The sequence below is a fragment of the Pteropus vampyrus genome, unplaced genomic scaffold, assembly GCF_000151845.1.
Source record: "Pteropus vampyrus isolate Shadow unplaced genomic scaffold, Pvam_2.0 Scaffold172, whole genome shotgun sequence".
Classification (NCBI taxonomy): Eukaryota; Metazoa; Chordata; class Mammalia; order Chiroptera; family Pteropodidae; genus Pteropus; species Pteropus vampyrus.
Window position 1 is genome coordinate 689,380 of NW_011888953.1, and position 14,707 is coordinate 704,086.

At 37.5% G+C, this 14,707-nt stretch overlaps 1 protein-coding gene and 1 pseudogene across 1 annotated transcript in view; one reads left to right on the forward strand and one right to left on the reverse strand.

The window, feature by feature from the left end:
• Positions 1 to 14,707, forward strand: part of OXCT1 (3-oxoacid CoA-transferase 1) — a 118,878-nt gene that overhangs the window by 10,313 nt on the left and 93,858 nt on the right. Inside the window, exons 4-7 of the mRNA XM_011370677.2 lie at positions 3,409 to 3,544; positions 6,453 to 6,602; positions 10,908 to 11,014; positions 13,255 to 13,315. Of these exons, the coding sequence (XP_011368979.1) occupies positions 3,409 to 3,544; positions 6,453 to 6,602; positions 10,908 to 11,014; positions 13,255 to 13,315 (454 nt within the window). The remainder of the gene's footprint in view (positions 1 to 3,408; positions 3,545 to 6,452; positions 6,603 to 10,907; positions 11,015 to 13,254; positions 13,316 to 14,707) is intronic.
• On the reverse strand, positions 2,312 to 2,433 carry LOC111746027 (annotated as a pseudogene).

The following is a 14,707-nucleotide window of genomic DNA, read 5'->3' on the forward strand; positions in this document are numbered from 1 at the left end:
AGCAAATAGATTGTATCTATCTTTGTGGATTATTTTATTGTTATGACTTAATTTAGACAGAGATCTAGAGGATATCAATGGGTAATTGAGGTTTACCCAAGGGATTCTTTAAAGGAATGGTCAAGACTGAGGGAAAGCAACAGAGTATTGAAGAACTCTGAAGTTAGTGACAAAGGATCACCAGCCCTAGGCCTGATGGAATGAGGGGAGGGAACTGATAGAAAGCTTTATACAGAGGACTACCCAGTGTGCTGCAGCTTGCCTGGGTGAGAGCCAGGGGAATACAGATCCTGTCATTATTCTCCTCTTACCTCCTGATCCTCCTGATGGTGCCTCCCATTGGCTGAACCCAGTTGGGAGCAGCTGAACCCAGTCAGAAACCAGAGGGCGAGGGAGCCCTGTGATTCAGTCCATGGAGGTCAGTCAACCCAGGCATAGGGCGGGTTGGAGGTTGCAGAATGGATCCCGAGGGGCAAATAGAAAATATCAGCATGAGGACTTGGTGATTTTCATTTTATTAGAGAGGAGCCAGTGAGGAAGAGGAAAGTGAAATTGAGCAGTAAATTCATTTGACAAATGGTCAACAAATGCTTATTCCGTGCTCCCTGTGTGTTGCATGTGCTTCCAGGTTCTTGGGGTACAACAGTGAACGAAATGGGCCAGGTTCCCTGCCTTGCCTTCCCGTGGGGAGATGCAGACAATAAGTAGTAAACATAACAAATAAATAAAATTTCCAATGTGTTAGATGGTTGTAGTACTACGGAAAAAAAAAAAGAGCAAGGAGGAGTGGGAATGTGAAGGTGGAGAGGCAGGCTTCGACCTGTGAGGTCAACAGATTTCCCATAGCCTTCAGGACGAAATCCTAATTTCTTGGTATGGCTATCAGGGTAGATCACAGCCTGGCCTGCCTTCTGCCTTTCCTGACTTGATTTTGCTTTCAGTCCATATTCCAGTCACACTTAACTTACTGAGCCCATTCACACCATTTTGTACACTGCAAAGCTACCTGTCTGTCACTTTCCCTCATCACTTCCGCATCTCTACTCTCAAAGACTTTTTTTTCTTATAAGTCTGTTGAAGTGTCACCTTCTGTAAGTCTTTTCTGGCCTCTTTCTCCTCTCTAACTCTTGGGTTTTCGGTCTTCAGTGTTCTCATCCCACTTCGTGCAGACGACTCCTCTTAGCATCTCTCTCTCTAATTCTGTTGTAATTATAGATTTTGTGTGTTTTTGTTCCTTGATAATCTCAGAGCTGCTCATGGCCGAGGACCTGCCATGCCAGCTCTAGGGTAGAGTAATAACTTAGTTAATGATTATCGGATGAATGAACCATATAGATGACACAGCTTCATAGGGGAGAAGCCATCGGGCACTAAAGGAATTTTAGGGAGAGATCATAAATGAAGCCTCTGTTTCTGGGAGTTACTCTGGACTTTATCATTGCATTTCTATCTTCCAAAAAACTTCATTGAAGCATAATATATAGAGTAACACAGAAAAGTGAGCATATCATAGATACACAGTTTGATAGATTTTTACAGGCTGCACACCCAGATGAAGAAACACAGTATGACGAGTATCCCAGTAAGCACCCCCAAATGCTCCTTCCTGTCAATATTCTCCTCTCCCACTACCAAGGTTAACCATTGTTCTTACTGCTGATCTTATCTATTAGTTTGATTTGATGTTGAACTTAATATAAAAGGAATAATTCAATATGTACTCTTTGTGTTCCTTTTGCTCAACATTTTGTCTGTGAGAGTCATCCATTGTTGCTAGTGGTTGTAGATCTTTCATTCTCATTGCTGTATAGTATTTCATTTTGTGACCATACCACAATTTATTTGTCCTGACGTTGATGTGCATTTGAGAGGCTTCAGTTTGGGGCCATAATGAGTAGTGATATTATGAATATTCTTGTACATGTCTTTTGGTGAACATAAGTATACATTCCTGTTGGAGTTACTGACTCATAGCCTATGGAGTGCTCAACATTAAGTGATACTACTAACAGTTTGTCCAAAGTGGTTGTACCAGTTTATATTTCCCACAGCATACATGAGAGTTCTGGTTGTTCCACATCCTTGCCGACACTTGGTATTTCCTTCTTTTTAGCCATTTTTTCATGCTTTTAGTAATGTCTCATTGTGGTTTTCACCATTTCTTTTAAAAATAGTTTTGCAACTTAAGTTCAAGTATTTTTTATCTTAGAATTTTTTTTTTTTTTTTTTAGGCGAGACAACCTTTGGTTGACTTCACAGATTGCAAGGACTTTGTCAGCTTACGATCCCTTATTTTTTTTATTTTTCTTTCCAGCTACAGCACCTGGTCTTCCTAGGTGGTCTCCCATCCAAGTACTAACCAGGCCCGACCCTGCTTAGCTTCCGAGATCAGACGGGATCAGGCTTGTTCAGGGTAGCAGCATGGCTGTAGATTATCTTAGAATTTTTTAAAATCTAGTTGTTTAAAGTATATTTGAAATTCTTGAGTAGAAGAGAGGGATAAGGTGACTAAAAATGGGTACATATTCAATTATTAACCTGTCTTGTCACATTGTCTTTGCTTGAAATGTTAGGTGTATTTAGCTTTGAAAAGAATACAAATAAATAAGAGAGGCACAAACTTAGAGACTTTCACCTAATGAATAAAGCCAACACTACATGCACCATTTCTAAGAATAAATTGAACTCGACATTAATAGACATATTAAAGTAACTTAACAGATATAACGTTGTTCTTGCTACCTATAAACTTTTCACTAATTTGTGATTAATTTCCTGATTTTTTTTTGTTAAAAATGTCTAAATTTTTGAATCTTCTTGAGTAAAATATCTATGATATAGGGAAAACGTTCATAGTTATTTATAATTTGAGTCCATATTGTAAGAGTCTGCTGTTCTTCCTCTTTTGAATATAAGAATGCCCCTGCCCCCTTTTTAGGACAGAGAGAATTTCTCCATCCAAACCTTCCTTTGGGGTCAGTGCAGGTGAGGACAGTGGCATTGCCATTGCATTTACATATACCTCTAAGACATAGGACAAGGACCAATCCATCTCTTTGCTCATCTTCTAACCTAGTGTCGCTTTGGAGCAGTGGAAAGAATGAAAGGGGTTGGGTAGAATTCTGGGATTGATGTGGGTTTGAGTCCTGGCTATGTCATTTACTACCCAAGATCTTAGGAAAAAATCACTAACGTTTTGAGCTTTGTTTTCCTCAACTGTAAAATAGGAAAAGAAGAGCCACCTTGCAAGGCTCTTTTGGTGGTGGGGGACCACGAGAGAATGCAGACTAAATGCCTAGTAGAGAAGATTTGTTTAAATTAATAAAATTTTGTGGTTTAAATTATAAGTGATGTTAGTGTTCTATCAGATGCTCCTTTGATTATAAGCTGCTTGCATTTTCCTTCTAGGGTCGACGGCTTTGGCCTGGGTATTTTATTTCAATCCAAGCAGATAAAACGCATGCTTGCTTCATATGTGGGAGAAAATGCAGAGTTTGAACGACAGTACTTATCTGGTGAATTAGAATTAGAGCTGATACCTCAAGTAAGAACATTTCTCTGCTTTTCTTTTACAATACTCATTTATTTTAAAATTTATCGTTTTTTTTTCCCCGTAGAAATTTCTTTGTGCAAGAGAGGTAAGGCAGAGAGGATGCTATGTTGTCAAACCAAAGAAATTTGTTTGTGGGTCACACCTATGGAAGTGTAATATTTTCTGTTGCTATGCACTGAAAAAGGAAGTATTTCTAATAAAAATATCTAGGCTACGGGATAAATTTTTAAGTTTCACATTATAATGTGTATTACACTGGAAGCACGCAAAAGGGCTTGCTGAAATGTTTCTGGATTGTCCTAAAACTCAATTCCTATGAATCTTAGAATTAGAAATCTGTGATAAATCTGGTTTTGCTGAGACATATGAGGAAAGTGAAGCCATCGGAGAGTAAAACCAGTTCCATCGTAGAGTACGTGCTGGGATCAGAGCTCAGGTGTCCCGGGAAATGGTGTCACTAACAAAGCAAGCAATTACTGACATTAATCGAGCAAGTTTCCACTTATTTTCTCCCCCATCTCCTAACTGACTGAAGAGTTTCTCATAGAGAAATGCAGACTTTTTGAAGGCATTTGTGTAAAACAAGGGTCTATGGGATGTGTGTGTTGGTCTTGACAGGCTTAAAGCCAAGCCCACTACTCTGCTTCATTTTCGTGAACAGAAAATATTATCACTACTGACTTCACGAAATTGGCAATAATGTATTGTAGCAGAATTTCATACAGATTCTTCAGTATTTAAATCACAGCATATGCTTGTCTAGAGAGAACACGTGTGGAGGACCTGTTCTTTCTACGTGAGGTTTATAGCGTCTTCTATAGTCACACCTGATCACTCTACAGCGTTGGCACCTGTGCTATCACAGCACTGTTCTGTGCTTTGTATTTATTCAGTCTTCATTTAAAGTTTGTTTATTTGTTTGTTTGGAAAAAGGTGTTAGTCTGCTTGTGCTGCTTTAACAAAATTCCACAGACTGGGTAGCTTAAACAATAGAAATTTGTTTCTTATTGTTCTGGGATCTGGGAAGTGCAAGATCAGGTGTCAGGCTGATTTGGTTTTTGGTGGTGGCAGGTGGCGGTGGGAAAAGAGGTGGGGGGAGAGAGAGTGGGAGCACGCAGGCTGCATGCACATGCAAAAGAGTACTCTGGGTCTCTTTTCATGAGAACACTGATCCTACTGGATCAGAGCCCTACCATTATGCTCTCATTTAAGCTGAATGACTTCCATAAAGATCCTATCTCCAAATATTGTCACATTGGGGTAAGGGCTTCAATGTACAAATTGGAGGGGGGGCGGGGAGAGGGGCATTGTTTAGTCCATAGCATGTACTTTTCCTCTTCACATTGTAGGTAGAGATACTTAATCCTTCAATTTTGGGAGCTATCGAAAATTAACCTTTTAAATCTTTGCATTACTCCTTATTTGTCAGAGGGCATATATATGGGAGAGGAACTTCCTTAATATTTCTTTTATATTCTGTTTTTAAGCTGAAAGAGGTTAGTGAGTCCCTCCACAGCTTAGTGGCACATAAATGAACATTGGCACTGGCAACTTGTTTTACATCCTGAGAGCCAGGAAGAAGTGTCCATGAAGTGCTGGGGATTAGGACTCCCCTTGGTGGTACCTGCAGAGGTCCTGTCTGCAGAAATATTCTATTTTCAGGCCCTTGCCCAGTCAAACACCCAGAAGGAGTGAAGTATTCAGGGTGGGTGGACATAAAAAGCACGTTAAATTAGGGGTGTTCTTATGGTTGTTTGATGGTTGAATTTTTGTGAGCATTGTTAAAATACCCACAATACATCTCTGTTTGTTGGATAGAGTAGAAAAGTAGTTTTTTGGAAGGTTTTCAGTTCTGCCACAAGTCTCTTCTTCCCCAGGATATCTTGTGTACTTGAATTACTCAATGTTTGAAATGCCAACGATTAGTCCCTTCTTTGAGTTTAGTGTTTAAAGACCCCCATTAAAGTAGAGAATTGTTTTTAGACCAGGATAATATGAATGCACTGCCATTAATACCTGACCCAATTCTTATTATTGATTAGCCACTCAGTTATCTAGACCATGACCATGATGTAGCTAGACCATAACAATAGGTTTCAGTGTTAGGGAGGATGTCAGGGAACATTCAGGGCCAGAATTATGGGCAAACTGGGTGGAAAGGCAGCTGGGAGTGGGAGAGAGCTAGGGAAATTAGGTTTAAAATGACTGGTATCTATGAGGGGGATGGAGATGGTCAATAGAAGAAACAAAGAAAATTTGTTCAGAGCTGTTTCTACTTTGAAATAAAATTTGAAGTACTCCTGGCGTTTAAAAACCGATTTACCTATATGTTGTATTCTTTGCCTAACTTTGGATTTTTTCTTACTTAGATAATATAGTAGATAAAATATTTGTGAGAATGGTTTAGAATAAATTCTAAATAAATTTGAACATTTTTCATTATTGTTATAAAATAATCACTTGTTACTAATGATAGGATTCAGGACATACATGTAGCACATAGTAAAACACAAAATTTAATGTTTTTTTTCATTTATATAGTTGAAGTTACATACTTCAGATTTGAAAATTGATTCAAAAATATTACAAATAGACTGATGTAGAATGTGATGTCGAGAAACCAGTGAGAGACGTGGAAGCTAAAAACATGATTATATAAATAAGCAGTTACATTTTAAATGTGAGTTAAGAAGAGAGAGGTTGTTATCTAGAGAGGCAGTAATTTTTTTAAATTAATCATAGCATTCACTGTTAGCGAAATACACCAAAATACATGCTTGGTACTGTTTAGAATGAGAAACCTCTAGAGAGTAGGAACTGTATCTGTAAATGTTTTTGTGTTTGCATATAGAAGTGTGCTTACTTAACTTTTTATGGAGTGTTGTTCACTCACTTATAGGGCACACTTGCAGAGAGGATTCGTGCAGGTGGGGCTGGAGTTCCTGCGTTTTACACCAGCACAGGGTATGGGACCTTGGTGCAAGAAGGAGGGATACCGATCAAATACAACAAAGATGGCAGCATTGCCATTGCCAGTGAGCCAAAAGAGGTAAGAAGCTCTCTCATCCAGGTAACACCAGGACACCTCTTCCAGCATGGGATTCCAGGTGGGTTCATTGAGTAAAGAGGTGTAAAATCACCTCTCTGTAAGAATAAACATTGTCATTCATTAACATAAATATTAGGTAAAATTTCAGGCTAAAGCTGAGTATCTACTAGTAATTAAAATCACATAGAGAAACCAGAATAAATAAATGAAAAGAAAAGAACCTGTAACTCATATAAGATGTGTGAGTCAGGATTAGTTATCAAACTAATTTTATGGGTAGATTTTAACATTAGGAGCCTTTATAATTGCTGATTTAGCTTACCTGGAAAATAGAGTAAATCTCTGATATGTATGATATTAAACTTCATGCTCAGGCCTTGCCTGGATGTGATTGAAGGAAGGAAAGAAGTCAAGGAAATCACAAGTTTGTCTATAATCTTAAAAAGCAGGGGACAGTTATAATTACATAGCAGAAAAAAAAAGAGTATTCGTTATCTCCTCACATTATTCTTAATTTTGTATACTGGACACACTTGAGCTTTAGACCGAGTTTTATTTAAAGTGCTGGATAGGATGAGGTACCTTTATGCTAGTTAACTTCATTCACATATTAGAAGAGAATAGAACTTTAGATATAGGTATCTGAGATACTCAGCTTGGAGCCAGTTTTTAAAATACACAGGCCAGTATTTCATTACTGTGTTTTTAGAATCTTTCCCTTCTCTCTGTCCACATGGCTCAAGAAAGTTAACACAGGTTGCAGAAGCGCTGAGCTTATCTCTAGGGAAGTGAAAACTTAGAATCAAGGGATGATCTCTTATCACCTTTCTACTTATAGACACGTTAGCTCTGTATCTCCACGTTTTGAGGGGACAAAAGATGATTGAACGTGAGGTGTTGTTCAGTGTTGTCTTGAGCAGTGTCCTCCATCTGGGGCTTTGCGTTTTTGCTTAAGGTGAACTATATTGACTGAAAGCTTTTATTAACATTTATTATATTCTATCTTGCTTCTTTCTTTACTGCCTAATTAGGTTTAAAAAGTTTTTGACAAAGTCAAAGACAGGAGTCTAATTACTAAAATAAATCTAAGCAATATAAAGATGCCCAGAAAAATTGGGCTAATACTTCGAGAGTTTGCTAGAAGTTAAAGCATTACTTCTCCTGGGAAAACATAGGATAGACTAGAATCTGTCTTGAATATCTGGGTTCATTTCTGCCTGGAGTCAGGTACATGAATCTAGTAGTTTCGTAATTTTGTCTGAATCCCCTAAGAATAGACAAATAATATCCTGAAACAATTCTTATTAGCTCTTTATTTCTCTTGCTTATCGTAGGAAGAGGAAGTGAGTGAATTCCTTAATTCAGATATTTATTGAAGTCCTACTCTTTCCCAGGTACTGGTCTAAGTATGGTAGAAAAAGGACGATCTAGACCAGCGGTCCCCAAACTTTTTGGCACCAGGGACCAGTGCTATTATAAGAATCTAATGCCTAATGATCAGAGGTGGAGCTGAGGAGGTGATGCTAGTGCTAGAGAACAGCTGAAAACACACATGAAGCTTTGCTCACTCACCCAGTGCTCACTTCTTAGTGTGCGATCTGGTTCCTAACACGCCATAGACCAGTACCAGTCCGTGGCCCGAGGGTTGGGGATCCCTGATCTAGACCAAGTCCCCCAAGAAGGGGAGGAACTGACAAAGGAATGAATAAGCAAACACAGATGTCAATGCTGAAAGCGCTGTGATGGGGAGTCAAGTAGGGTTAAGGGCAGAGAGAGCTCGCTGGCCAGAGAGGTGATGTCACATTCCAGATTGAGTCATGGAAAACCCCTCTACGGAAGTGATACTTGGTAGAGACCTGAATGAAATAGAAGAATGAGCAGGGCAAAGATCATAGGGTCATAGTCTAGTCAGAAGGAAGAAGGAGGACAAGCTCCTGAGGCAGGCTTACCCTGTGTGTGTAACAGCAGGGCAGTGAGACTGGAACAGAGTAAATGAGGCTGAGAGTGGTAGGATTGAAGGTTGAAGAGAGACAGGAGCCAGATCAAATGAGTTTAGATTTTACTGAGTGTGAGGAGGCCAAAAGAAAGTTGTTGGGAGCGATATGATCTGAGTTACATTTTGGCATCTTGTAGCTGTTGGGAGGTGACTTTTTTTATAGAGGGTCAAGAGCAGAAGCAGCAAGAGAAATTAAGAGGCTATTGTACTCATCTAGGTGGGAGTGTAAGGTGGCTCAGACTAAGGTGGTAACTGGAATTTGAGAGAAGTGGTTGGAATCGGGATAAATGTTGATAATAAAGCCAACAGGATTAACTGATGAATTTGTTGTGGGGTATAATAAAAGACAAGAATCGAGTATGCCGCTTACTGAGACAGGCCGAGCATGGGGTAATCAAAGAGCTCTGTCAGAGACTTGGTGCATTTAAGAAGTGCATTCGTCTCCAAGAGGAGATAGGAACTTTGGAGGCATCAGCATGTAGTACTTAAATCTGTGGAGCAGACGAGTGGCTAGGGCTGGAAAACAGAGAGAACACCTGTTTTGCATTTAAAGGTCGAGAAGAGGAAAAGGAACAGGAAAGAAGAATGGGAAAGAGTATCTAGTGAGCGAAGCAGAAATCCACGGAATTCCTGGTTTCGAAGGACGGGACATTTTACAAAGGGAGTGATCAGGCGTGTCAGAGTGTTAAGAGGTAGGGTAACAGAGTACTGAGAACTGCCATTGGATTTGAAAACATGGAGGTCACTGGTGACTTTAAAGAGTGATTTTTTGGGAGTAGAGGATTTTTCTGGAGCGGTAAAAGTTTGATGGGAGTGGATTGAAAAAAGGACTAGAAGATGAGGAAGTGGAGACCGTGAAATGCACAACTCTTTCAAGTGATTATAACAGCTAGTTTGACAAAATCAATTTCTTCCCTTCTTTTAAATTTTTAGAATAGCTAACTTAGCATCTGCTAGTGTGTAGAGCCATCAGGAAATTATATAACTAGAACAGAAAAAAGCCAGTTATTTTTCTTTTTATTTTGCCCTGGGTTAGCATGTATTTAGATCTATATGTAGTTTTCTAGATCTGTGTGTAAAATATTCAGTTATCATCACTGATGTTTACAGTAATGATCTTGAAAAGCATAATATTCTTTTAAGAAACTGTATGTTGACGTGCAGCTTATAAATATCTTTTATAAAATTTATCTAAGTTCACATTAATAAGACCCTCATTATTCAGTGATTCTATGTATTCACTAATCTTTTCTAGTAGGAAAGTTGGATAATGTCTTTAAGGAAGTTGTTCTTTAAGAAAGGGTTCTGTTTTAAACCAGTTAAAGAAAAGTGAATGTACCCAAGCTTTCTACTGAAGCTTTCTATAAAATGCATGCAGTTTGTCCACTAGGGGGTGCAGTAGGAATGAGAATGGCCCCCACTCTGTACTGTGATGGATAGAGCACAGCTTTGACGCTGGTTCCGAAGCCATGGCATAGTTTTGCCTTAAGTTGCTTCTCTTCTCCACCAACTCCCTGTTCATTGTAGAATTAAAGGCAATAAACGAACAAAAATCAATAGCATTCCATTAGGTCAGTAATGACAGAAGAGAAGGTATAATAGAATAAAATATAACATTTATAGTAGTATCAGAAACTGAAGTACTTGTGACTAAACCTAAAAATTTATACAGAGCTTTTCGGGGGTGGAAACTATAAAACTATTGAAGGAGGTAAAAGAAGACTTCAAACAATATAGGCATATGTTATGCTCACGGGTGGGAAGATGATGTATGTCAGTTCTCTCCCAATGAATCTGCAAATTCTAGGAATCCCCATTAAAATCTCAACAGGTGCTGATAAATTAATTAGGAGAGATGGATGTATTTTTGTAACTATCTCATATATAAAAATGATACATTGTCCACTTCTTACAACTTATGTATAGTTTTTTTCTGGGGTCCAAGGAAAGAGGGACTATTTTTCATGTTCAATATGTAATCTATGCACACAAGTAATAAAATGAATGCTAACACATACAGCCTATGCCTCAGGCATACAAAACCTTCAGTTCCTCAAATTTACTAAGCTCTCTGTTGTCGCTGAGCCTTTACACATACTGTTCTCTCAATTCCCCCTTCTACCACTTATGGCTAAGTCCTTGTTGCTTATCACTACTCATCCATGAGGCCTCAGTTTAGATTCCTTTCCTTCTGAGAAACCTTCCCTGGCTAAGTTTGTATCCCTCTTATCTGCCTTTATTAGAGCACATTATCCCAATCAAATAAGAGCTGTACAAATACCTGACAATGCTCTTTTTGTCTCCTGCAGGTGAGAGTGTTTAATGACCGACATTTCGTTTTAGAGAAAGCAATTACAGGAGATTTTGCCTTGGTGAAAGCCTGGAAGGCAGACAGAGCAGGAAACGTAATTTTCAGGTAGTGTCATGGTTTTAAAAAGTATTAATACAGTGTATTTGAGTGACTTTATATTTCCTTTGTATTTGATAGTTGAAAATTCACTTAAGAAATGGCTTAAAATCAAACACGTCCACATGTATGTGTATATACACGTGTGTGCAGAGCTGCTGCTGCGCAGTCTCGCTGGTATGGTGTACTCGTGGGAGTCTGATCTGATTTGTGAGAGTCCATGTTATGCTGCTTGTTAACTATTTGAATCACATAGAAATTAATTTTTCCCTGCTTATATTACTTGCCAAGACAAGTTACAATGTTGACATGCTTAGAAAACATGACAAAAGCACATGATTACGTTTAATTTTGATATTGTTATTTACATGCATTGTCTTAAAATGCCTAAATTACTTTGATATTCTAGATTGACGTTGCTAATTACTGAGGTCAGTTCTTTTCCATTCCTATTGGTATCTACTAAAAAATGCTTATGAAAGATTTTGTTTGAAAAGTTGATTAACCTTAATAATGCTAAACTTTCCTTCTCATTATCTTGATTGCCGTGTATATTAAGCCATATAGGCTCAACAGATTTTAAGATCTTTTTATTACCCTGTGCATGCATGTATCTTGAATTTATAGATTATATAGTTGTTTTTTAAAAAAGTTATTCCACCTTTTAATCTACGTGTAAGTTTTTTTTTTTTTTTTAAGTTTTCCAAAATGTTTGGTATTAAAGACTTCACTTGTTAGGCTATAGCAATAATTTTCTTTCTCATGATATTGTCATTTAGTCCTTTTAGTTAGCAATTTTTTATCTTTATCAAATGCAGCTTTGGTGCAAACACAATTAAATTCTCAGTGATCAATCTCATGTTGTTTTTGCTCATTTTTGAAGAACATATAATGTTAATACTACATTTGATTTCTTGAATTCAACCAGTGTTTGGAATCGCAACTAAATTTAGCAATTACAAAGGACGTTTTGTGTCATGTCTACCATATTTGACACTTTGGTGTAATGTTTACAAAGTTTATTTGCTTTTTAAAAATGGAGTAATGAAATTGTATAGTAGCAAATGGAAATTATTTAAAATATTTCCATGAGTTTATCCTGTGTTCTGTTGCCTGGCTCCTGTATCTAAAGACTGCACATGGGCCATTCAAAGCACAGACCATGCCTGTGGTTGAAATGAATGTTGGACTTTGATGCGAGAGCACTCATCACCAATGGTCAAGTGACCTAGATTCTTAAGATACTGACTTCTAGGACAACCTTCATATTTAGTGGGACAGGTGGGACCTAGAGGTCTATCTAGGCCATTGTTAAAGTGAGAGAGCCCTGTGTGTCTTCACCTCTGGCCAGTCTGCCCTTGAAACTTTTGACGCTGGCTGTCTGGTGGAATCCAACAGAATAACTTGTGAAAGTACACAGGACTCTGCTCTCAAGGACACACTTGTCCTTACACCTGTCTTTGAATCCAAGTGAAATAAACATTGGTGGCCTAAAAGCACTAGTAAAACAGCTGTAACTTATTTCCTTTTACCAAAGAAATTTTTCTATCAACTCACGCTCTCAGAAACAAAAATAAATTGAGAATCACCTTGGAAGTAAATTAATTTAGGAACTTAAGATTACAAAACCATCAGCAAGATTGGCACCTTTTTGAAATTTTTATACCTCAAGGTCTGATGTGTGTGTCTTACTTTCAAAAGTTTTGTTGGAAATTGGTTCTCCAGAATGATCTTTATAGGTGACTCACAAATTACCAATGAATGTTTCATTTAATTTCAGCAATAAGCTTCTCTTTAATAGAGAATATAATTACTGTTCCTTCTCATGTGAAGCACTTGCTACTTTTTCTTAATTTTTTCGTAAGAATGAGTTTGGTGAAATATTTAAATACAGAAACCAAATGGCATCCTGGTTAAAAGATTTAGGGAAATTAGCTGTAAACAGATTTATTGATATCCATTTTATTTTTCCGTGTATATATAATCTATATGTCAAATATGAAAAATAGTTCCTCTTTCCCTCAATTCCATAAAAAACTATGCAATTGAATGACGTGGGTATCATATTGTTTTTATTTATGAAGTAGTTAGAAAACTTTGTAATGGAAAACATGATATGCTCTTTTTGAAAAGATTCACTGTTTCTTAGTTCACAGAAATTCTTTTAATCTATATTTGAAGCTGAAAGAGGCACTTCTTATACGTCATCTTCTTTGCCCATTTCCTTATTTCTCCGGCCCCTAATGTAGGAAAAGTGCACGGAATTTCAACTTGCCGATGTGCAAAGCTGCAGAAACCACGGTGGTAGAGGTAAGAGAAGAGGTTATCTCTGATTTCCTGATGTTAAATTTTGAACTTGATATTGTATTTTAGTTCAAGAAAAAGAACAACAGTTCATTTGTTTTTTGGAGGATAAAAAATGACAGCCTTTTCATTTTGGATATGGAAGGATTGGATTTAAATGTATGATAGTTGAAATTTTGCTGTGACATTAGCTTTCTGGTTGCTAGGGTCTCAATAGAATACTTCCTTTGGGAATCAAGCTGTGATGGGACCAACTTATAAAAGTCCTTTGGTACTTGAGTAAAAGAGACCTTGGGTGAAAATCCAAGATGAATTTTTGTATATAGAATCCCAGGAAAATAGTAAGTTGTTTTAGAAATCTGTTATCTTACTGTGTTAGATACTGCAAATTCTTTAAGGAAGAAGGAGGATAGTATAAATAATTGATGTAGTTCTATTCAGAGCAGTTAAATGAAAGTACTGACTGACTCTCCTTTAGACATCTCAGAATTTGAGTCAGACCTGAATAATTCTAGAGCTTTCCCAGGGTTAAAGTTCTGGGGGCAGAAAAAGGTGCTTAAACTATAATCCTGCCATTTTCATTATACACACTTGAACCTGCAAGGAAACTTCAAATGATTCCTAACTTGAGGCTTTGAGAATCACCTTGGAAGTAAATTTTCATGGTAGTTTGAGATAGGTTTCCCTTGGAGGGATTTATAGGAACCCATCTTGGGATCTGGAAATGAGAATATATGTTCTTGATTTTTCTCATGAAGGTAGTATTATATATGACATTCTTTGATTTCTCCATATGCTTGGCCAAGATGGTGTTTCATAGAGGCAGCACAGTGATATTTTTAAAACAATCAAATGTTACAGTTCTATTTTTTTCTTTGAAAGTGAAGTGTATTATTTTTAAAGTGCTGGGGGATGTGGTACTTTCAACTCAGACATGGTGGTTTCTTTTGCAGTGGCTTTCATATATTTTCTTCATTTAAAATGGATAATGTGGTTTACTCTCTGTAATTTTTTTTAAAAAAATTTATTGAATCATTTGTCCATGGCAAACATAATAACCTGTCCATGGCGAACATATGTAACATTACTGAAGAAAGGCTTATGACTTAGCTTAAGATAATTGATAGTTTAACACTCTATTGACTTTACATACTTCAGTAAAACTACTGGAAGTCAGTATGTCTTCTCTGAGTATCAAGGAGCATTATGTATTTTCCTTGGTACAGTTCTGTTTTTTTCCTTCTGTAATCTGGCTCTTTTCAGCCAATCTTATTTCTTCCAAGAGCAGAAAATGACCCTCAAATAGCTGAGAATCACTGTAAATATCAGAGAGGTTCTCTTTTTATATAAAGAAAGGGGAGATAAAATCCTTTAACTGAGCCTGCAAATATGATAAAG